The sequence below is a fragment of the Physcomitrium patens genome, chromosome 3 (assembly GCF_059467195.1).
Source record: "Physcomitrium patens ecotype Gransden chromosome 3, ASM5946719v1, whole genome shotgun sequence".
NCBI lineage: Eukaryota > Viridiplantae > Streptophyta > Bryopsida > Funariales > Funariaceae > Physcomitrium > Physcomitrium patens.
Window position 1 is genome coordinate 8,736,897 of NC_143412.1, and position 20,725 is coordinate 8,757,621.

The window sequence follows — 20,725 nt, forward strand, 5'->3', positions numbered from 1 at the left end:
ATTTTTAGATGATTACTTGAGCTTCACAACAATCTTTTTTTTCAAAAAGAAATCTAAATTTTTTGTTCTTTTTCAAAAATATCATTACCAAGTTATTACTCAATTTGGCCAATCTTTATTAATCCTTCAAATAGATAATAGTGGCAAATTTAGAAGTAAAATCTTTTTAACTTATTATGAACTTTATAGTGTTAATTGACATTTTATGATTCTTTACACCTCTTTTCAAAATGGTGTAGTTGAATATAAAAATTAATCTCAATATTAATTATTAGATCAAAGCAATTTTTATTTCTTCTTATAAATAAAATCTATCTTATCATTCTTCTTTGCCAGATATAACTCCCTATGAATAATAGATCAACATTAAATCCAACTTCCATTATTTACAAGTCTTTGGATATTTAGCTTTTATTAAAATATCCAATGCTAAACTTACAAAACTTAACCTTTTTACTTATTAATACTTGTTTCTTGGCTATGTTGAATCTCTTGGCATTAAAGGCTATTGGATTTATGATTTGGAAATTCATAAGCTCTTTGTGATTTGAAATGTGATCTTCAATGAAGATTCTTTATTACATCTTAATCCTTCTAAAGAGTCTCTTCCTCTTTTAGAAGAAATGAACAATCCTCTCATTGTGGAGTCCATGGTGCTATCTAGTCCACCAAGATCACCATGAATACTCTATACTCCACCCACAATACCAAAGGTGGCTCCCATGATCACTTCACCTTCATTGGTGGCTCCAAGGACTATATAAAGACTTCTACTATTTGGGGATCTTGATGGTCATGACAAAGCTACCTCAAAGGACGACCTTGAAGTTTCTTCACCAACTTCTCTTGTTCCTCTTCTATTCAATAATGAGGACATTGGCATTTCTAGTTTTATGCCATTTTTTCTACTATATCTTCTATTGATCTGCAGTAGAATTTTTCAAAGAATAAACCACTTTGATAATCTACACTAATTATTCAAGGGACTTGACAAGCACCCAAGGCTAATGACACCACTTTATATGTTGGTGGATTTTTAGCCACCTTGACAAATCTACTTTTGATTCATGAAATACTTATAAGTGAAGATGCCTTTAATTGGTATTTAACTATAATAAATGAATATAATTTTTTAATTAAAAATAATACATAGAAGTTGGTCCGTCATCCTTCTAATTGATCTATTGTAAGCACTAAATCATTATTTTGTCAAAAATATAATTTCATTGGTTTTTTAGCATGCTTAAAAGTATGTTTTGTTACTCAAGATTTTTCACAACAAGAAAGCTTTCATTATCATAAGACTTTCTTTCTTGTCATTAAAATGAAATCACTCTTGCCAACCTATTCCTATGCCTATAGAAGAAGTTTAAAGTCTACATCAAGAAGTTGTGCAATTGAAGGAAGCAAATAGATCAACCGCACAACCAAATCCAAGGAATTTTACTTTTACAAGTATGACAAGAATAAGGATTAATATACTTGAACCGTGGTGTGCAACGTGGAGCACCGCATGGGAGATCAGAGAGCGTTTGCTAGGGCGTCGGGAGACTACGCCATCTTGGTGTCGCACAATGCGGACAGCTGAACCACTCGGTAAGTGCCGTTGCCTCGATTGCTGGGTGGACGATTTTGTGCTGGGTGGTGAGGTTTGAAGCGCAGTTTGTGGTTGGGTAGGGGACGGAACGGCAATTGTGGAGCGAAACAGGGGGCAGCACGTTGCCGATGGAGAGGGTGGCCCTCTTGCCACAGTACACGAATTGGCCAGAGTACATGCCCTCGGCCGCGATGAACCGCTCCTTCTGTCGTTAAAACCGGAAAGGGTGACGGAACGTGACCTTGCACAGAGGGGCGACCGGAGTCGTGCACCACCTCGGAGACCACACCCTTGATGAATCCATTGCGCTAGGCGTAGTCCAGAGACCGGAACTGCGCAGGGCCCTTGCGACGGTGCGTGTGGCTGCGAAAGATGGAGCCTGCTCCCTTACGCTGGGCGCGGATGACACGCCCCATGGCTGCTCACTCAATCTGCACTTCGCATAACCCCTCAGCCAAGCTCTCGCATCGCCAGTCCAGAACTGAGCAACCTCTGCGGTACATCGTCGTAGCCCTAAACCCCGAACCCCTACCCCCCACAACGCCCCCCTCCGCCCCTCCACCCGCGATGCTTGCACTACCCACCCGTTCTCCTCCTCCTCCTCGTTCTCCCGTTTTCATGACACTGTTGCCTCAGGTAAAGTTCCTTCTCAATTTCGTGGAGCTCTGCATGATCTTAAACACAACTATGTTACTTTTAATGATTGTTATGTATCTGGCTGCCCCCCCATCTATAAAGTCCTTCGGAGTAGAGTTTGTTGATACCATGGCTATTAATGCCCGTGTTTGAAACTTGAAAGCCGCTGTATGCACTTGAAAAAGAACTACTAAATTCCATGCAAAGCTACTAAATTGTTTGAACAATTCAATGCACAAGTTTGGAAAACCAACAGAATTAAAACCAATAATCTTTCGAAAAATATGTATACCTTCCGTTCAAAATCAACTTTGATGCAGGCAAGCCTTGCTCATTCATGGACTTCCACAAGAACATCAGGTGCTGCACAGCCCCTTGCATCTCGGTCCTCAGTTGCTACATTCCTGCGTAGTTGCTACAGCAACTGAGGGCCAGGATAAGAGACTGATGAGTAATGCTTTCAACGAAGATAGACGCCCAATTTGAAATTCATAAAACTTCCAAATAGTGAGAGTGAAATCAATAAACAGTTAATCTGTGAATCCGCTACCATCTGCATTGTTTGCAATTGCAGTTTCAGAGCAGGCAACTACAACTAGCACATGGAGGATGCGAACTAAGCTGCTTGACATGATCACTACTCGACTTCCTCCGACAAAATTAAGAGTCCTAGTCGTAGGTTCTTACTGCAATTTTCAGACGCTAAAAAATTGGCTGCGATCACACGGAGCAGCACTTCAAGTCAACGAATGAGTTCCAATGTATCTAAACGAAATTTTAGGGCGAAAGTAGTGAAGTCAGAGAGTTGTTGCACCCTTCAACAGATGAAGAGCGTGGGTTATCGGCAGGAACCACTGACCAAGGTAGCGTATGGAAATTCATAATACAAGTCGCCACCATCCAGTGGACGCTGAGATCACTGGCTGTGACGGCCTGTCCATACCTCTCGTCCCTTCAAGTCGTTGTACAGGTCTTAAAATTTAGTGGGGAATTCGATTTAGGTTGTCTGCTATTCTGTAAGAGAACCCTTCATGTGCACTCTTCGCTATCAAGTGCTACGAGCTCTACACTAATCTCTTTCAATTCATGTAAACAAAAAGAGAAAAAGGACAAAAAGAAAAAACAGCTTCTGGCTAATTCAATAACCTATTTACGCCCATTGATGGCAGCTTCCTACGAAGAGCTGGAATCTCGGCTAAGCTTTTGAGACCCGCTTCAGTTCAATGCGCAAGCCCCACTCCGGAACAAATTAATTAAATGTGAAGAACTCTTACATGCGAATTAGAGAGAAGAAATCGCAGAAATGCGGACAGACTAGCTCTCCTCCCTACGTATATAGCTCATAAGGTCGTCAAAGTCAAGACAGGCAACCTCCATATATACGCCAAGCTCTATGAGAATGAACACGTGCCCCACAGTCGCATGCAAAATCTTCGTCATGATTCTTGGACTGAGATGGATATGTGCTGAAGACTATGGTTGCAAGCATATCCGGTGACATCCTGAATTGTGACAATGAATTCTGTGAAATTGGAAACTTGTGATCAATGCGAGGTGTGACGTAGAAATTTATTAGGGAAGTTACAAGTGATGTAGAAAATCATAGGCACAGTAGGGTAGAATCAAATTTTGAAAATCAAGTAGGTGTCAAGGTAGCATTTGGAACCACCGCTCAGACTGTAGGGGCTCCAACGAGTATAAAACGCAATTGCGACCACTCGTGTGTTCGTATTGTTGTACTAGCTTGCTTCTGTGAAGAAGGTATGTACAACCCGTGGCCCTCATTCTGATAAAATGGTCTCTCGTCTTCCTCAAACCGATTAGGTTCAAAAATTCCCACTCCCTGCACAGAAAATATATCTCCTTAATACTAAAAGCACTTAAAAAGACTCATAAATTGTTTTCAGTGAGTTCAGGCATATGATAGAGGAGCATCTAGGGACACATTACTCAATCACCTTGAGTGTGATTATATGGTACTGAGAAACAAAAAGAAAGAGAAAGAAAGAGGTTACCTCGAGTATATAAATTATAACTCCAAAACGTGGGTCTAAAGGCAGAGACATTTCCGATCCAGGCCGCATTCGCACGTCCAGCATAATCTGAAGCAATAGAAACAGAAGGCAAATGATTTGATTATAAAATGAATAATCATGGACTCTTAAACCTGGAACACCAGTCGGTATGCTCAGAGTGCGAGTACGTGAGTAATTCGTGCTTGAAGAATATGATAGAAGAAGCTGAGCAGACGGCAGGAGAAGAGGTGCTCACAAAGTCATGAAGCGGGGGCCCCACTGAGACATTGCCGAAGTTGCCCGCAATCACTCTGACAGCAGCAACATTATCAATGATGGTCGGATCTATTGACGAAGCATCTCGCACGTGATCAATTACGGGCAATACAAGGCTTCCGCCTGTCTCCAGGACGCAAGAGTCCCCGTCATGCATTGCTAATCCACCAGAAGTAGCTTCTTGGTTCATAGAACGCAGGTTTGATTTGAAGTAAAGGTGAACACCATGGCGGGGTCTAAATTCCTCTGCGTCATTGAATTCACCCAGCCCCACAGCCGACGATTCATCGCAGTAGTATATGACAGATTCCAGCAAAGTATTGGGATCGCGTAACCGGAGACCAGTGGAGTTGGGAAACTCAAAGAATTCGTCAAAGACGAGGAGGTGTCCAATACCTGCGAGCTGCATCTACTCCTTTAGCCTCAGGGTGCACTTCAAAGCACAAAAACCTAACACCAGTACACTCCAAAGGAATTCCTAGTGCCCTGGTCCCTGAAGACCAGACGAAACTATTGTTCAACGGCATTGCACTTCGTAAACGCAGTCCCCTCATCACCATGACTTTCACCCAAGAACTAATCTTTCACAACCAAAAACCGCAAGTATAAAGATAAACACATTACATTTGCATCACCCTTGCCAGGACCCATAACGCGCACGTAGCTGGACCCCGTCTCCACTCTGGAAGCTGTCAAGACCGATGTCCCAGCTCTTGCAATTCCACTTTGGCACCTCCTCTGAATACTTCGTGGTCCATAGCTCACACCGCCACTGCCACACACATCTGCACTCTGGTTGCACCAATTCTCGGCCCCAAAAACTCCAACAGAAACACGAGACAACAAAGGTCTCCAACTTTTCCCACTCTCTGCAATCCCTGCAATTCTTGAGCGTACTGGGTTGAGCCACTGCGCAAGAGAGACATTGCGGATCGCCATGGAACTGAGAATTGACGTAGAAATGCTGGATTCCTAGGTTTTCGAGGGCATAATCCTATGAGCTCAATTGTGGGAACCGACTGGGAACACAGGTGGGAACCAAGTAGGCCACGGAAGGCCGGTACATCTATCTAGAAGCTACAGTGTCGGCAATGCTGGATTTCTCATCTTCTACGTCTGTGAGTCTCTTCGCGTCTAGTCGGTCTCTCACCCTTCCTATTGGAAATTTTCCACGTTTGTGACTGTTGGAGCTCCGAAATTCATGGTCGCGGGGTGTTGGTTGACCTTTCTTGCTTCCAAATCGGAGGTAGAAAGAATTTTTGTGCCGAGGATGTAGGTGGGTCCTTCCGAGCTTCATGTGTGGTGGCTGGGTGCGCATTCATGGTACCGTCAGAGGCTTTGGTTCATTGCCTTAGCTTGTGAGTTTACTCTTTGTCTTGTTTCGGTGATGTTGGAGCCTGCAATCGAGAGGTTGCGTAAGTGGGTAGAAACAGGGTAATGGTAGGCTTCGAGGTTTGTTTCTTTAGAAGTGTAGGATTGTTGTCCAAGGACGCAACGTCATGATCTTCGAAGTTGAATAGTAGATGTTAATGGGTGAAACGATGGAGGGGAGGTTCCTTGTTGGAAGCGGCCAGCACTCAGCACCGGATCTGGGAGAGTATGGCTGCAACGTCGTATGTTTTTGTAACAATCGGGTGCTCTTCTTCGGATTTTAGCGCTTTACCAATCGCCAGTGTTGTGTAGCCGACATGGGATTCCGTCGAAAGGGTTCACGCGACGATTGTCGGCGTTAACTGTTTGTTTTCCATGCCGAGACCCAACAAGAGCTTCGATTTTGAGGTCATCGAATCTGGATTTTTATGAAAAACTCGGTCGCACTGTTCTCGGAAGTGGTCAAAGAAGCATTATAATCTTGTGTTAGATATTTGAAATCCAGGGCATTACCGGTATTCCGTGAATTCTGTATATATTAGACCTGGTGCAATTACCTGCGGTGCTGCTGGACGAATTGGTGAACTTATTATAGCTTATATGCATTGAGTCACAGCCTTCTTCCCCCAGTAATGGTCAATTGGCGTATAAGAGCGGAAGTTGCACTCTGTTATTTGCATGAGCTGGCTTGAAGATCGGTGGTCGAAAGACAGAAATGTCTAAAATAAAGGAATTGAATTAGGTTCTGCGGGAGTATGTCTAAGGCAAGATCAGGAGTGGAGACTTTTGTGCTACGTACTTTGTAGTATTTGGTTTCTTGTTTGTGTAGATGCTTAGTGATCGAAGTAATTTTTGCCTACCGGCATCTTTGAAGCCAGCATAGAAGAGTGAGTCCTGCATATGTGAAGAGAGTTGCAGAGAAGAATCAACCGAGGCCCGGTTATGGTACGGGGATACGAGGGTCGCGCACGGTTGTAGTTGAAAGAGAAAAATGTGAAGAAGACGCTTCGGATTGGGAAGGATGAAGGATGCCACGGGCATGGACAATGCTATGTTGGCACGGTACTCAGAGGTGCTGACAAGGATGCTTAAGGAAGTGGAGCGCGCTGAGCGAGCTGCCAAAGGTGTGTTGATAGAGGACGAAAACTTTAGAATGCTGTCCAAGTATCTTGAGAGCATTCGCTTAATTCTGGAAGAGCTCGGTAGCAAGAATGTCAGCGACCCTGCGGGGATGCAGGTTACCCTAATGTCTATTGAACAAGAAGTAGCAAAAGCGCAATATGTTATCAGCATATGCACATCGAAGAGTAAGTTTTACCTTATTTTGAAATGCCAGGAGTTTCTCAAGGAAATTGAGGATATAACCCACGAGATAGGTCATTGTTTAGATTCTATCCCCGTTTCCGGTATGGACTTGGCTGTGGAGACCCTGGAAACGATGACTAAGCTGTCTAGTGATATGCGTAAAGCTCAGTTCAAACCTGGAACCGATGAGGAGGCTATTCTTGTTAAAATCAATGATGGAATCCGCAGCCGACAGACGAACTCGGAGTATGCAAATCATTTATTACTGCAGATTGCAAGAGCAGTTGGAGTACCGACGAATCCAGCCTCTCTGAAGGAAGAGCTGGATGTTCTCAAGAGGGAAAAGGAAGACGCGCGAGCACGAGAGAATCAGGAAGAGTATCGATATCTTGAGCAGATCATCGTTCTTCTTAGTCGTGCTGATGCAATCACTTCTGCCAGTGAAAAGGATCAAAATTACCAGAAAAAGCGAGGTTCTGGTGGGTGGCGGGGACATCCTCTTCCGCCTCTTCAAACCTTCTATTGCCCGATCACTCATGAAATCATGGAGGAGCCAGTTGAGATAGCATCAGGGCAAACGTATGAAAGAGCTGCGATTGAGAAGTGGTTGTCTGCTGGAAATTCCAATTGTCCCACCACGAAGGTTGAGCTTGAGAGCCTAGAAATCAAGCCGAACCTTGCATTGCGGCAGTCTATACAGGAATGGAGAGAGAGGAACATAGCCATCAGTATCGCCGCCACGAAACCTAAGTTACAAAGCACTAGTGAGAGTGAGATATGTTCTGCGTTGAGGACGTTACTGGCATTGAGTGAAGAGAAAGGGATTCATCGGTACTGGATTGCTCTTGAGGGTCTCATTCCGTGTCTAGTTCAACTCCTTTCATCTAACCAGAAAATCGTTCGCAAAGAGACCCTTGAGTTGCTTCGTAGCCTGTCTGTGGACAACAAAGAAAATAAGGTACTTCACGCATCGCTTTGAAAAATCTCACTTCGTTATTTTTTGAGATTGTGTTTTCTTTGATGAAGTTTCCTACTTTATGGGGATGAACGGTGTGGTAGTGATTCTCGGACGCTGGTTTTGTTGAGCACAATTAGGAAAATATTGCGGCAGCAGGTGCAATAAAGTTGGTGGTGAAGTCGCTAGCGAGGGATGTAGGAGAGGGAAGACAAGCTGTAGCACTCTTACGAGAGCTCTCCAAAGATCCTGAAATCTGTGAGAAGATTGGCAAGGTCCAGGGTTGCATTTTACTGCTTGTCACCATGTTGAATGCTGAGAATGCTCAGTCTGTAGCTGATGCCAGAGAGCTTCTCAACAATCTTGCTAATAACGACCAGAATGTCGTTCAAATGGGTGAAGCAAATTACTTTGGACCGCTTGCCCAACGTTTGAATGAAGGTGAGGATACGGTGTCATGTTTTTGTTTATTTTCGTTGCCTTAAACTTATTATTCCTGATATCTTCCTACTTCCTCTTTGACACCGTTCCTTTTAATCAGTGTGAGTACTAAGCAACTTGTGTGACAGTGCCCCTTTTAGTGTTTGTGTAGTATATTCTGCGGGTCCCTCAATATTGCTTCTTCTGTGTGATTCATGATAACGTATTAAAGATAGTTAGGTGGCTTCACGTTATAATAAGGAAGTCCATTCCATACAGTTTGATATGATCTTTTAAAAGGTCAGAAATGCACTTATTCATATATTTTGAAATACGTCGTATTTCTCTACATAGTTTATCATGGCATCAAACCACTTGTTATTTTTAGAGCATTGCTAAGCTCCACTTCTGTAATGATCAGGCACCTATCTGTTGTTCAAATGTCTCTCGGTCAAGTCTAAATTACCAGGTTTATGGCCTAGCTCTTGGTCGTACATCTTTCATATTTCTTCATGTCAGCTATTGTGCTATTCATGCTTTAGTTTTAAAAATACCAGTCTAAGTTTTCGAGAACTCTCCTACAAATTCGTCTTGAATCATAATTTGTTGTTCAGGACGAACTTCCTAAGTTCCAGCGATCATTCAAGACTTCTCATATACTGTACATTAAGTGTTTCTACGTTGGGTTCAAATGTTCGCGCTGTGCAGGTCCGGACATGACGAAAATCCTAATGGCAAGCGCATTATCACGCATGGGGCTGACGGACCAAAGCAAAGCAACGCTAGCGGCACAAGGAGCCATTCCTCCGTTGGTGAAGATGATCTCTGTAGGCAAACTGGAATCAAAAGCGGCAGCTCTAGGAGCTTTGAAGAATCTCTCAACGCTAGCTGAAAATCGAGAGATCATGATTGAAGCTGGAGTCATTCCTCCAATTCTGCGGCTCTTATTCTCTGTCACTTCCGTTGTGATGAGCTTGAAAGAAAATGCAGCAGCTACCCTTGGGAATCTTGCTATGGCGAGTACAAATGCAGGGACCAAAATTGACCACCATGGTAACATCCTTGAATCTGATGAAACATTGTTCCAGTTATTGTCGTTACTCAACCTTGCAGGGCCAATGATTCAGGGACACCTGCTCCGGGCGCTTCTGGGGATGTCTAGCATCTCGGATGCTCGGGAGGTGCGAACCAAAATGCGAGAAGGTGGCGCTATCCAGCTCCTCCTTCCGTTCTGTGAAGCTCCCGGTGAAGAGGTTCGTATTCCCGCGCTCAAGCTATTGAAATGCTTGTCAAGTGAGGGCGCGGGAAAAGATTTGGCTGATCATTTAGGGCCAACCTACATCAAGGCGCTGGTGAAGCTGCTAGTGGACTCAAGTGGAGACGAAGAGAAAATGGCATCTGTGGGCATCATTAACAACCTTCCCATGAGTAATGCAAAAATGACAGATGTCCTCTTGCAAGCTGATGCGTTACCCGCCATTGTAAACCTCCTTAACCCCTCGAGAGGACCGAAGAGTGGCCCTCGGACTGTGCGTAACGCACTCGCAGAGTGCGCTTCTGGAGCTCTTTTACGCTTCACTTCTCCGGAAAATTCTAACGTCAGGGTTTTGCAACAAAAGGCAGCTGATCTTGATGCAATCCCTCGTCTCGTTACACTTCTTCAAACTGGGACACCATTGGCGAAGTGCAAAGCTGCTACCGCGCTCGGCCACTTTTCCCTCAGCAGCGAGGGACTTGCCTTAAAAGAAAACGTTCCCCGGTCGTGCTTTTCCTGTTTCAGACCCGCCATGCCTGTGGGTTGCAGCATTCATGGCGGTCCGTGCTCCGTGAAGACCACCTTTTGTCTGGTGATGGCGCAAGCAGTGCAACCTCTAGTGCAAGCGCTTGAAGTGCAAGAGAACGGAGCTGACTACGCAGCGCTCACTGCCCTTGGCACGCTCCTCGTCAATGACGCCACTCTGGAAAATGCAGTCAAGGTGATTGCGCAAGCGCAAGGGATCCGTCTTATTGTCAGGTTACTGACTGTAGGCAGTGTGGATGCTAAAGAAAAGGCCGTGTGGATGCTTGAAAGGGTATTTCGCATTGAGGAGTACAAGATTGAATTTGGGAGTACCGCGCAGATGCCGCTCATTGATTTGACTCAGAAGGGTTCTATTGCAACGCGTCCTCTGGCAGCCAAGATCCTGGCTCACTTGAACATACTCCACAATCAGTCGACGTATTTCTAACAGGGTTTTGTTGCGGGGCCCAAGGGAACTGCGCTTCGCTAGGGAGGGTTGTGATTGTAAGTTAAATTCCCATGTAATCTTCTTCCATGTGTCTATTATTTCGCATTCTTTATGCTGTTGTAATCAAGGAGCTAACTATTACACTGTTGTCAATTCTAGAGCCTAGCTGCGTCTGCAAGTGGGTGCGTTCATGATCACTAATGTTCAAACTGATCGTGCTTTCCACATACCCTTGTATGCGTCTGACACAAATTCAGACTGGAATTTTGAATGCTTCATTGGTGCTGTGGAGATATTCTTGGGATTGTCCAGAATTACCTGTAATTATCAGCTGTTGCTGTGCGAGTTCAGGGTGGCACCCTGGAGAATGGTGTAAAATGGGGAATGTAGGAATTGCTGCATGATTTAGAGGCTGTTTTCATGATTCCCAACAATCCTTCAAATGGCCTAAGTAGCAGCCATCCAAGGATTTGGTGAGGAACCACGTGATTATCAAATGACTGCACTTCAGTAATGTGGAAGTTAGTCAAACATCATGGTTATTTCCTCTTCGAGATCCTCTTCATACAATTCTTCACTATTACCTGAAGATCCTTTTATTGCTATCATAACTAGCATCTAACCTGTATTTATTTGCTAGTGGACTGTTCACAGATATCCGTCACGTCCCAGAAAAGACTTGAATTATGGTTGCTATTGGTCATGAGAACTAGTAGAAATTTAGTCCTTTCGCGTTCTTATGTCAACCAAGTAATCTGTATAGCCACCAGGTACAAGGTAAACAAATTTACCTCTCCAGCTTTGGAAGCGCCACACTGGGAGGCAAAGCAGAATCCTACATCCTGAAGCTCACTTGAATGCCGACAACCGCTTCAGCGACAGAGTTGAAAGATAACATGACACTACGTATCATATTCATGTATGTCTATAAATACTCACCCACACACATAGTTTATCTTCATTGAATGCCATTGAGTTTTTCATTTTCTCTTCTAAGGTTAACAAACAGTAATTACTACCGACGTTATAGTAGAATAGCCGTAAAAGACGAATCTAATAATGGGTGAAAAGGATCGATTACGAATGTATCGGAGGTTCACGAACCCACAATTGAGGGTATAAAGACACAGTTGAATACCACGCGCCACTGCACACGGAATTCCACACCCAGGTGTCGTCAGCACTGAAGCTGCATGTGAAGAGTCCAAGTGGGCGCATCTCATAGCATTCGCTGTTTCCAGAAGAAACACCAGGAAGAGCTTGCTATTGTCGTATCCAGATGTCGAGGAGAGATGCTCCCAAGTGGATTGAAAAGCAGATCGATTTGATGGTCTGACTTGGTAATTTTGCTACTAAGCCCCATTTTATAAAATTTGTACCTAATTTGCCTATTATTTAAACGTGGGCTATGAATCCAGTACTTGAGGCAACCAGTTGGCACGTCTGAGGAATCCGTCGAGGCGCATCCCCTTCTCGCTCACTCGCATTTTGCCTTCAGGAATGGATATGTCGAACTTATAATCGCATTATGAAGTTTCGCATTGGCTGTGCGAATAACCCTGAGATATTTGTTAGCTTGATTCTATGTCTAGAGTTCTGATCTCTGAATGGTTCCTGACAAGGGCTGAATAAGAGTTAAGAGCGGGATCCAAGCAACAGATTGGTTGCAAGTAAGCCAGAACTAGGATTAAATGGTCAAGAACTGATTGAATGCAACAGCGGTACATAGAAGGGGGCAGAACAAACGTTTAGTGGTGAGGAGCAGGAAAACTTAGGGGAATGAGGATGGGCGCAGGAGCTTTGGGATTGGGGCTGTTGATTGTGCTTTTGTTGTCGCCAGTTTCTACCGAAGCAATATGGGGTGGTAGAAACGAGGAGGCTGCTACTGCAGCAGAAGCTGCGAAAGAGTACGCCAAGGGGGCGGTTCGGAACACAGCAGACGCCGCTAGCAATGTTGGTGAGGGACTTGGATCTCAATTCTGTCCTGGAGTGTAGAAATGGTGCAAGCTATGCTCGACATTGAAGCCGGAATGTGTTGTGAATTTGAGATCTTGTTTGAATGAACTGCTTGTTTGAGTGAACTTGAACATGTACTAAGAGTTTTTCTTCAAAGAGAATGGGGATACGGTTTTTCCTGGTGTTAGAGGTTGATTTGGCTTAGTGTAGTGTTGATTGATTTGGAAAGGAGAAGAAGACTCTAAATGAGGTGAGATGGTGGCTGAGGTAGGCAATAGCATCAAGCAGACAGCGAACGCAGCTTTCGAAACGGCAGGAGATGGGGTTAAGGTGGTCACTGGAGGTGGGAGGGATCGCTCTTCCAGTGGACCAACTGGAGCTGCTTACCGAGACAGAGCAGGTTAGTGCCTACTGTTTGCAAGGTCTTGAAATTCGGTGGCTCACTTTTCTAGATTTGTAGTAATTACAAGTTCATATGCTTGTTGGTGATGCATCGCACAATCGGCTGCAGGAAACTACATTGCTGAAGCAGCCACCGCGGCGCAACGTAGAGCTGCCGACGCCGCAGCAGCAGTAAGGGATACTCCAGTTGGTGTAAGCGCTTCCTTTTTTAACCTTCTTGATCAGTTGAACATCAGCAGTGAAATCACCTGATTCTGTGGAAGTAGATGAATTTATTAGACACATAAAAATTGGTCCGACGGTTGTGAAGTTGCCGTCTAAACTGTTGAACGCCTCTCTCGTGCAGACTGCGCAAGCAGCCCGGGACACAGCAGCCTGGGCTTACGATGCGACAGCTGATACTTCTAGCAGCGCGATGAACAGAGTAAGGGGGAAACAAGATCCAGAACCAACTTACACCCAGCGTGCCGCCGATGCTGCAAGAAGGGTAAGGTATTCTGGATGTCATATATCTTCTTGAGAATGTTTTAGGGTGTGTCAATTGAACTTGAGTAGTGAAAGGCTCCGATCTCAAGCTTACGAGAACAATTATAAACCAGGCTGCTCAGAATATGCAAGACGGCGCTGCGAGGACGTACGAGACGACCACCGCTCCTGTGAGGGACCACGTAATGGGTTATGGACAGGAAGATAATCGAGGAATTTTCGACAAAGCTAGAGACACCGTCACCAATGCCGCATACCGAACAGGCGACTCCTTATCACGGGTTGGACAGGCAACTAGAGACACTGCATATAGAACTGCAGGCTACGAAGCCCCGTCCGACAGAGGGTATGCGTCGAGAGCATACGATTATGCGCGTGATACTTCATCAGATGCTTATGAGACCGGAAAGAACAAGCTTGGCAGCATCATCGAGATCTTGGGGTGGCACAAAGCGGCTGATGACGACCACAGCTATCTTAGAAACTACTCCCCTTACGACGTCATAGTTGGAAACACAAGATACGTGTGGCATCAAGCACCTGAATCTGAGTCTTTCCTCCAAAGAGCCAGGAGTAAGGTTGCAGGAGTAACGGAACCGGTTGTAGAGAAAGCTAGCCAGGCTGCTAACACTGTGTATGATGCCGCTGGTCGAGCTAAGGAGTCTACGGGAGACATGGCGGGGAAAACTGGAGAAGCTGTCTCTGATTACAGTCAAAAAGGGAAGGAGGTGCTCGCTGCAGGAGCAGCCGCCGTTGGTGCGGACAAAATAGGCAAGAGACTTTTCGACACTGTGACCTGTAATTGGCGACACGGTTGTGACATTTCTTGGATTTGATGGATTTTTGTCTTGATTCATGATTGTAATGGTGAAAATTTGACGAATGGATGTGCAGCCAAGCCCGGGTTCTGGAGCAAATTTTGGCGCTTCATGCATCTCCTCACCTGGGGCGTGTCGTTCGGAACAGCTGTGTGGATGACTTTCATGTCGGGTCGGGTTCTCTCCCAGAGCATGCCCGGGGAGCAGTTTCGCCAGGTGCAAACCAAGATGTTCCCTTCGTACCTCCGGTTCTTGACTTCCGCTGAAGGTTCACTGACATTCCTCTACATGCTTATGAGCATCGCTTCAAAATGGCAGATCCTGAACCTCCTCATCTTGACCAGTACCACGGCTTACAATGCCTACGTCCTTGAACCGGAAACGACAAAGGTATGTGCCCTTGTCGATGGATTTTCGTACTTCTGTCTACACCTTTCACTTTCCATGCTTTTCTATCCTTTTGTAAGTGAAGATCGCTGACTGCGTTCCTTGTTTCACAGCTTTATCTCGAAAGAATGAAGTTGGAGAAAGAGGAAGGGAAGGGATTGACTTCAACAGAGAACAATGTCGGCAAGGAGCTTGCTGGAAAGAACAAGAGATTCAAGGAATTGCATGGATATTCAGCTTCGTTGAATCTTTTGAGTTTGGCGGGTTTGGCATACCACGCCTGGAACTTGCTTTCTAAGCTTCACACGTAGATCAGGGTTCCTAGAGTGTTGTGTGTTAAGCATGTATATAATGTGGTTGAAAATTCTCCAGCATAGTTTAAATCAGAGATAGATAGAGGCATACCTGAGCAAGTATCTATGATACTAGATGAAACTTTGAGGCAAGTCTCCAACCACAATAGTAATTTTCTAAACATTACCAATATGTTGTATTGTGCGTATGTTGCCCCAAGCACCAGCATCCCCAGCACATCAGCAATAACATCATATAATTTTGCAACACGGATCCAATCCAGAATGTCGTTCATTCCTATACATTGTGTATGTGTTGCTATTAAGATTTAGCTATAAAACTGCACTGCATCCATGAAACCTTTTGTATTAAGAAATATAGGCTCGTGCTTCAAAATCTTGCTTAAATCGACAGTACAAATATGTATCAAAATGTGAAATATTGTGAAGGTCATGTACATTACAAAGCGATTTAACAAGAACTCACTTCTGCTGATTTTTCCCCCTATTTCGGTCATGAGATTCAACTTGAACACCTATTCCTTACTCCCTACTTGTGATTTAAGCTCATGTTTGATGTGAGCATTTTACCCACCTGAATGAATCGTTTCGGTGAGCAATGGTGAATGATTCATTTATGGGTGGCGTCGAAAGTGGAGAGACTGCCGTTGAAATGCAGGTGAGGAAACATTCTGACCAATAGGTCATCAAAGCAGGCTGGCTCATATACAGGCTAAAACAATGTTTCCCATGAAGATTCCTATGCGTATTCATATCTACAACCAGCTAAGAGCTTTCTCTTCTGCAGAGCAGCCTGGCACGGTACCCACCTGTATTCCACTAGAAACTATTCAGAGCCAACCATTCAGATGGTTTCTACACTCAAGGCACCCGGCAGCAATACCTGTGGCCGAAGAATTTTCATGTTGGCGGCCAAACGTGGTGAAAGTCAAGTTTACTTGGCCTCGTTCTACCAATTCTGATGCAAGAGCTCAATCACTATCTTCCCGGTTTTCAATCGAGCGTGATCGCCATACTAGTGGCTTTACGGTCTTCCCTATTAATCGTGACATCCTGGGAGTGACCGACTTGCGCTCGTCGTCAGATGAAGATTCTAAAATCCTTAGTGACGAATTCGTCTTCCAGAACATGTCATTTTCTTCGCTTGTCACTACTCTCCTTGGTTCAAGCCGCCTCCTGGATTTTCCTGTTGGTGATCTCCGTGGGCTGAGATTCCTACCCGAGTGAAGCGCCTCTTCGTCAGAGAGTGCAGCAACGATTGAGTCTTCTTGAATTCTCGAGTCCACCAACAAAGCATTTTTCTCGATTAGAGTGAATTCTTCTGGAGGTTCTGCTGCTGCTCTAGCTAAGACTTTTACCTTCTTCTCAGCTCCTGGCTGGGCATCACAGTGTGATACTTCGATGCGTGGACTTGAACTTGCAAAAGTTAGTTGGTCAGTGGCGCATTTGGAGCCATGTAACCGCCTCCTAGAATGTGGCATTGAAGGTGAGGATGGCACTGAAGATCTTCGAGAGGATGACGATGCGGAGGCTTGTCGAGGAGATGCGGTGATTGAAACTCCTTCAGATGAAATTGCAAACGTGACTTCATGAGTAGATGCCACAACTGAAGGGCTTTGGGGTGACGCTGCACCCGAAACTCGCCGAGGAAATGCCATGATTGAAGCTTGCTGAGTTGAAGTGGCGGTTGTGGCTTCTCGAAGAGATGCAGCAGATGAAGCTGTCCGTGGAGATGCTACTACTGGAGCTTTTTTAGACGACACTTCTACCCCTGCCCCATCACGAGAAGCTTCTGATGAGGGTGTGCGTGGTGAATAGGCTGCAGAAGCTCGAGACTTTAACATTGACCTTTCGATCAAAGCCGCGAATGTCCTCTCATGTCGATCACTGTTCTCATGTGTGCGCTCTGCTGCAAAATCTTGGAAAATGGGGATAGGGAGCAAACCTGGTGCAATGGACTCTGCAATCAAGGCGGCTCCATGAAGCGAACCTGTTCCTGAAGCCCTACTGGGCGAACTAGCCCCAGATCCTTGCTTGGATGTTTTCTTCCTCAGAGAGGCAACAGGGGTCACTGATTCGGTTGAGATTGACCCCGGTGTATTAGGCGTGCTGAAGTCGAATGAACGTACTTGCAGAGTTTCAGCGTCTACTTCTATTGGCAACGGCCGACGAGCATGCGTCCTCCTCTTCCTGTGAGATAATACCTTCACGCCATGTTCGAAGGACTCAGTATTCTTTTCCTCTGCAGTTTCAGCTTCCTTGACGTGGCTTCCTGCGCTCTCCTTCGGAATCCCATCGTACACCCACTGGGGGACCTTGTCCACAGGATTGCCAAGAGGGACCGTAGTCAGATTCGGCAGACGAGGTGAGATTCCTTTTGGAGCCAAAAGTTGCGAGCCTTGTAAGAGGTGGGGGGAGAAGTGGAGAGGAGTTGGAACCTTCTCTGACTTCAGACCTCTCGAAGTGCGAAGCGGAATAGGAGAGTACCCCATAGATACCCGGCTGTGCTTCTCCGACCGCGATGCCTTTAATTGTCGAAGAGGAGTTTCTCCGGCAACGTCAGTAGAAATTCCAAAATCAATCTTGTTCCTGTTCTTCTCAGATACTTCCACTGCGTGTCCTTTACCGGCGACCGCACTCACCTTTTCATGCAACTGAGGGCTTATTGCTTCCTTCCTGAGACTGACCTGAGGCTCTGTTGCGGTTGAATCCCCTAATTTAGCAGTCTTTGCATTCACAACGCTATCGAGATTTCTTGGAAGTGAATTGGCAGGAGTATATCCACCCTTTTCCACGGACAATAGCTTGTTGATGGCCTTCAACGCTTGCGCAGCTGAGACGCGCTCCCCATCCACCCTCGTTGGAATTGAATACATTTCTTGTGCAGGCACGCAAATCCTGTCCACTTGTTTTTCCCTATCTGTGCGGATTGGCATGAGGAAAATTTGAGCCTGCAAATCCGAAAACTTCACAGCTTCCACCACCTCTTCCTGATTGCAAGATGGACGCGTTGGTGATGGTGGTGGTGGTTGAAAGGGACTCGGCAATTCCTCCCTGGGTATCATTGGATTTGAATGGGATGCTGCATCGGAAGCCACAGTATCAGCTGCAGGGGGAGCTGAAGGACATTCTTCTTCACACATGTCTCGTCCGATCGGTGTACCAGGAGCCATTGATGAAACGCCTTTGTTGCTCTCCTTTCTGATGATGGTGGGTGAAGGGGTCGTTGCTGGAGCTGGTGCTGGTGCTCGTGATCTTTCCGACGTCTGGATTTCTGGAGTTGTAGATGCTTGACCCTCTTGCTCTCCCCATCCTGATCTTGACTCGTACTCCTTTACCCACTTATCCCACCAATCGTCGTCGCTTTCTGCAGCCGTTGGTGCTTGTACGTTGTTTTCCACTGGCTGCGGATGCAATTGAACTGTCACTCTTGTCGTCGTTGCATCGCCAACATTGTCTCCTGTCCACATTGGCGTCACAGGAGCTATGTGTATATTATTGAATAGGTTGCGGAGGTAATTGTCGCAATAATCAAAGTGACTATGCATAGATGCATTTCCTGGCCTATCCGTGGGCACCCATGTGCTGACCCCAGGGTCTCCGCCGAGATGATTCTCTCGCTGCATCGGTCCTCCCCCCACCTTGAACTTCTCTATGCTTACAAGCGCCACCACGCAGAGCGCTGTGTACATGAGGAGTGGGGAGAAGTAGACCACCAAGGGGAAGAAAGGGGGAGTGAAAACGAGGATTAGCAAGCCCGTCAGAACAGGATGGTTCCAAAGCAAACTCAACAATTCCAGGGCCTCCCTCGCTTGCGGTCCTTCCCTCATTGCGACCAACTCTCAATCGAACCCTTACTTCTGCGAATTGTAATTGCTCGCCTTACTGCAATACGAAATGATTGAAATCAAGTTCATAAAATCCTTTCAAGTCTAAATGGCAACCCAAATCAAGGCGGAGAAGTGTCGGAGAAACCAAAACACTATTTATAATATTACCGACAGCTTCACTCAAGCGTGACGACTTAAAAAGACTCTTATGATAAACTTCAAAATCTAAATCTCCTCGACCTTCCCAACAAGAAACTGGGGTGACAGGTCTAAGCTACAACTAACACACGCACCTAGAGTCACACTTCACTAGAACCACGACCCCGAATTGCTTCTATTATCAGACTCATTCCATCCTGATATTGTCCACCCTCCTAATCCGCGACACTGCATTGCACAACCACGCCAGCTGTATATCCAAAACCCCAACTGCAACCATCGAGTTTTCTCAAAGCACGGTAAACAATTGGAGAAAACGCAAACTCAGAATCACAAGTGGCAAACAAATCCACTCCTACAACGCCACCGACCAATTCTTCAAGCGACCATTTCTTATCATTCTCCAACACGCTGACAACAGTATACTTTCCTCCGGTCTCATCGTCGCTGAATGTAAAGGAAGATTGGCATTAGAGTTTCTGGGTTGAGTGAATACGACGTTAATCTTTAGTTACAGAGCTTTGGTGGCATACAGACAACACAAGTGTACAGTAACTGCCAACGTACCATACTGTGTCATTTAAGTTTTTCCAATTTCCACGCAGGTTTGGAAATTGTGGGGTTAGTGTTCTGGATGGAATTCAGTTCTGGAGTCAAAACTGTAGATTAAAGGACATGGTCATCTCAACGCAAACGAAGCACAGGGTTTGAAGCAACAGCACAACAATATTGTTACACCGGCCTTGCACGAAAGTCTCCGTTTCTCCGCTAAACTGGTGGTTTTAAGTCGGCATCGAATGGCGGTTAACAGATAAGCTACCAGAGCCTGTTGTCCGAAACAGCCTATAACCCAGACGTCAATCCAGCCAACCCTTCACGCCACGTTCTTCGATCCTTCATTTCATTTACTATGCTATACAAACTCATGCTGATGCTGACGAAGTTTACCGAACTCCCATCAAATCTCGGCCTTTTTTTCTTTCCTTTTTTTAATATTTACCACCAAACCACCGACAGTCTATTTTTCTTTATTTTTTTCTGCAGAGTTGGCATTCAGGCGAGGACTGGATGGGCGGTGTTGCAGGTAAGAATAACAATAGAATATGAAAACCCTAAATGGAAGACTTGGTATTTGCAAACGTGTAAAGACTTGGTAAAGTCTGTGGAGCTTTTAGCAATATCATTCACGTCGGAGGCGGTGATGGGGTCTGCCAGAGGGCCCGGTGATGGGGTCTGGAAGAGGACTCTAATAATACACAGTTCTGTTGCTCTTCATCTCTGTAAAACCTTTCTGGACTGGCAATCTCTGACCACCCAGAGTTTTGTGTTTAAAAGGGTTTAAGAGTTGAAGAGGAGCTCTGACACCTTGATAAAATGAGAAAAAAGTGTATAAATTGGTTTATTTGATATTTTAACTTGATGTGTTTTATTAATGGTTATTATTTAAATATAGTGATATTTAGATTTCATGTACCTAGTATGTGAATAGCTGGTGATTCCTGTTGCCATTGTCCTACTTTTATCCAACTTTGAATATGAAGCAAAAGAAACCCTTATGTGGTGTATTAGG

At 45.2% G+C, this 20,725-nt stretch overlaps 4 protein-coding genes across 7 annotated transcripts; 2 read left to right on the forward strand and 2 right to left on the reverse strand.

The window, feature by feature from the left end:
- Positions 1–3,753: 3,753 nt before the first annotated feature.
- LOC112279784 (uncharacterized) lies at positions 3,754–5,476 on the reverse strand. The gene is made up of 4 exons (XM_024514454.3): positions 5,149–5,476; positions 4,505–4,927; positions 4,249–4,335; positions 3,754–4,076 (listed from the first exon to the last, which is right to left on the reverse strand). The coding sequence occupies exons 1-4, from the start codon at positions 5,461–5,463 to the stop codon at positions 3,906–3,908; spliced, it is 996 nt and encodes a 331-aa protein (XP_024370222.1). The 5' UTR covers positions 5,464–5,476; the 3' UTR covers positions 3,754–3,905.
- Positions 5,477–5,635: 159 nt separating this feature from the next.
- LOC112279782 (U-box domain-containing protein 44) lies at positions 5,636–11,722 on the forward strand. Of its 4 annotated transcripts, none has more exons than XR_002969152.3 (4): positions 5,636–8,158; positions 8,296–8,596; positions 9,284–10,859; positions 11,444–11,722. XR_002969152.3 is itself a non-coding variant. In XM_024514452.3 (3 exons), the coding sequence occupies exons 1-3, from the start codon at positions 6,917–6,919 to the stop codon at positions 10,801–10,803; spliced, it is 3,063 nt and encodes a 1,020-aa protein (XP_024370220.1). In that variant the 5' UTR covers positions 5,636–6,916; the 3' UTR covers positions 10,804–10,956. The 4 variants fall into 4 exon arrangements, 1 of the variants encoding a protein (XP_024370220.1); XR_002969150.3 differs by lacking the exon at positions 11,444–11,722 and adding an exon at positions 10,963–11,354; XR_002969151.3 differs by lacking the exon at positions 11,444–11,722 and adding an exon at positions 11,155–11,354.
- Positions 11,723–12,236: 514 nt separating this feature from the next.
- On the forward strand, positions 12,237–15,413 carry LOC112279836 (uncharacterized). The gene is made up of 7 exons (XM_073532671.2): positions 12,237–12,760; positions 13,031–13,159; positions 13,271–13,353; positions 13,508–13,648; positions 13,761–14,418; positions 14,542–14,855; positions 14,966–15,413. Exons 1-7 carry the CDS (start codon positions 12,583–12,585, stop codon positions 15,161–15,163), a joined length of 1,701 nt encoding a protein of 566 aa, XP_073388772.1. The 5' UTR covers positions 12,237–12,582; the 3' UTR covers positions 15,164–15,413.
- A 131-nt stretch (positions 15,414–15,544) lies between these two features.
- Positions 15,545–19,139, reverse strand: LOC112279783 (uncharacterized). The gene is made up of 2 exons (XM_024514453.3): positions 17,112–19,139; positions 15,545–16,937 (listed from the first exon to the last, which is right to left on the reverse strand). The coding sequence occupies exons 1-2, from the start codon at positions 18,994–18,996 to the stop codon at positions 16,138–16,140; spliced, it is 2,685 nt and encodes an 894-aa protein (XP_024370221.1). The 5' UTR covers positions 18,997–19,139; the 3' UTR covers positions 15,545–16,137.
- Positions 19,140–20,725: the final 1,586 nt, after the last annotated feature.

Coding starts and splice junctions, on each gene's coding strand:
- LOC112279784 (XM_024514454.3), bottom strand. CDS start 5,463: ATGGCGATCCGCAATGTCTCTCTTGCGCAGTGGCTCAACCCAGTACGC. Junction 4,928..5,148: donor CTGGCAAGGGTGATGCAAAT/GTAATGTGTTTA, acceptor GAGTAGATGCAG/CTCGCAGGTATTGGACACCT. Junction 4,077..4,248: donor TTATAATTTATATACTCGAG/GTAACCTCTTTC, acceptor TTTTCTGTGCAG/GGAGTGGGAATTTTTGAACC.
- LOC112279782 (XM_024514452.3), top strand. CDS start 6,917: ATGAAGGATGCCACGGGCATGGACAATGCTATGTTGGCACGGTACTCA. Junction 8,159..8,295: donor TGGACAACAAAGAAAATAAG/GTACTTCACGCA, acceptor GAGCACAATTAG/GAAAATATTGCGGCAGCAGG. Junction 8,597..9,283: donor TGCCCAACGTTTGAATGAAG/GTGAGGATACGG, acceptor CGCGCTGTGCAG/GTCCGGACATGACGAAAATC.
- LOC112279836 (XM_073532671.2), top strand. CDS start 12,583: ATGAGGATGGGCGCAGGAGCTTTGGGATTGGGGCTGTTGATTGTGCTT. Junction 12,761..13,030: donor AGACGCCGCTAGCAATGTTG/GTGAGGGACTTG, acceptor TGGCTGAGGTAG/GCAATAGCATCAAGCAGACA. Junction 14,419..14,541: donor CGTTGGTGCGGACAAAATAG/GCAAGAGACTTT, acceptor ATGGATGTGCAG/CCAAGCCCGGGTTCTGGAGC.
- LOC112279783 (XM_024514453.3), bottom strand. CDS start 18,996: ATGAGGGAAGGACCGCAAGCGAGGGAGGCCCTGGAATTGTTGAGTTTG. Junction 16,938..17,111: donor TGCAGAGTCCATTGCACCAG/GTTTGCTCCCTA, acceptor GTGATGGGGCAG/GGGTAGAAGTGTCGTCTAAA.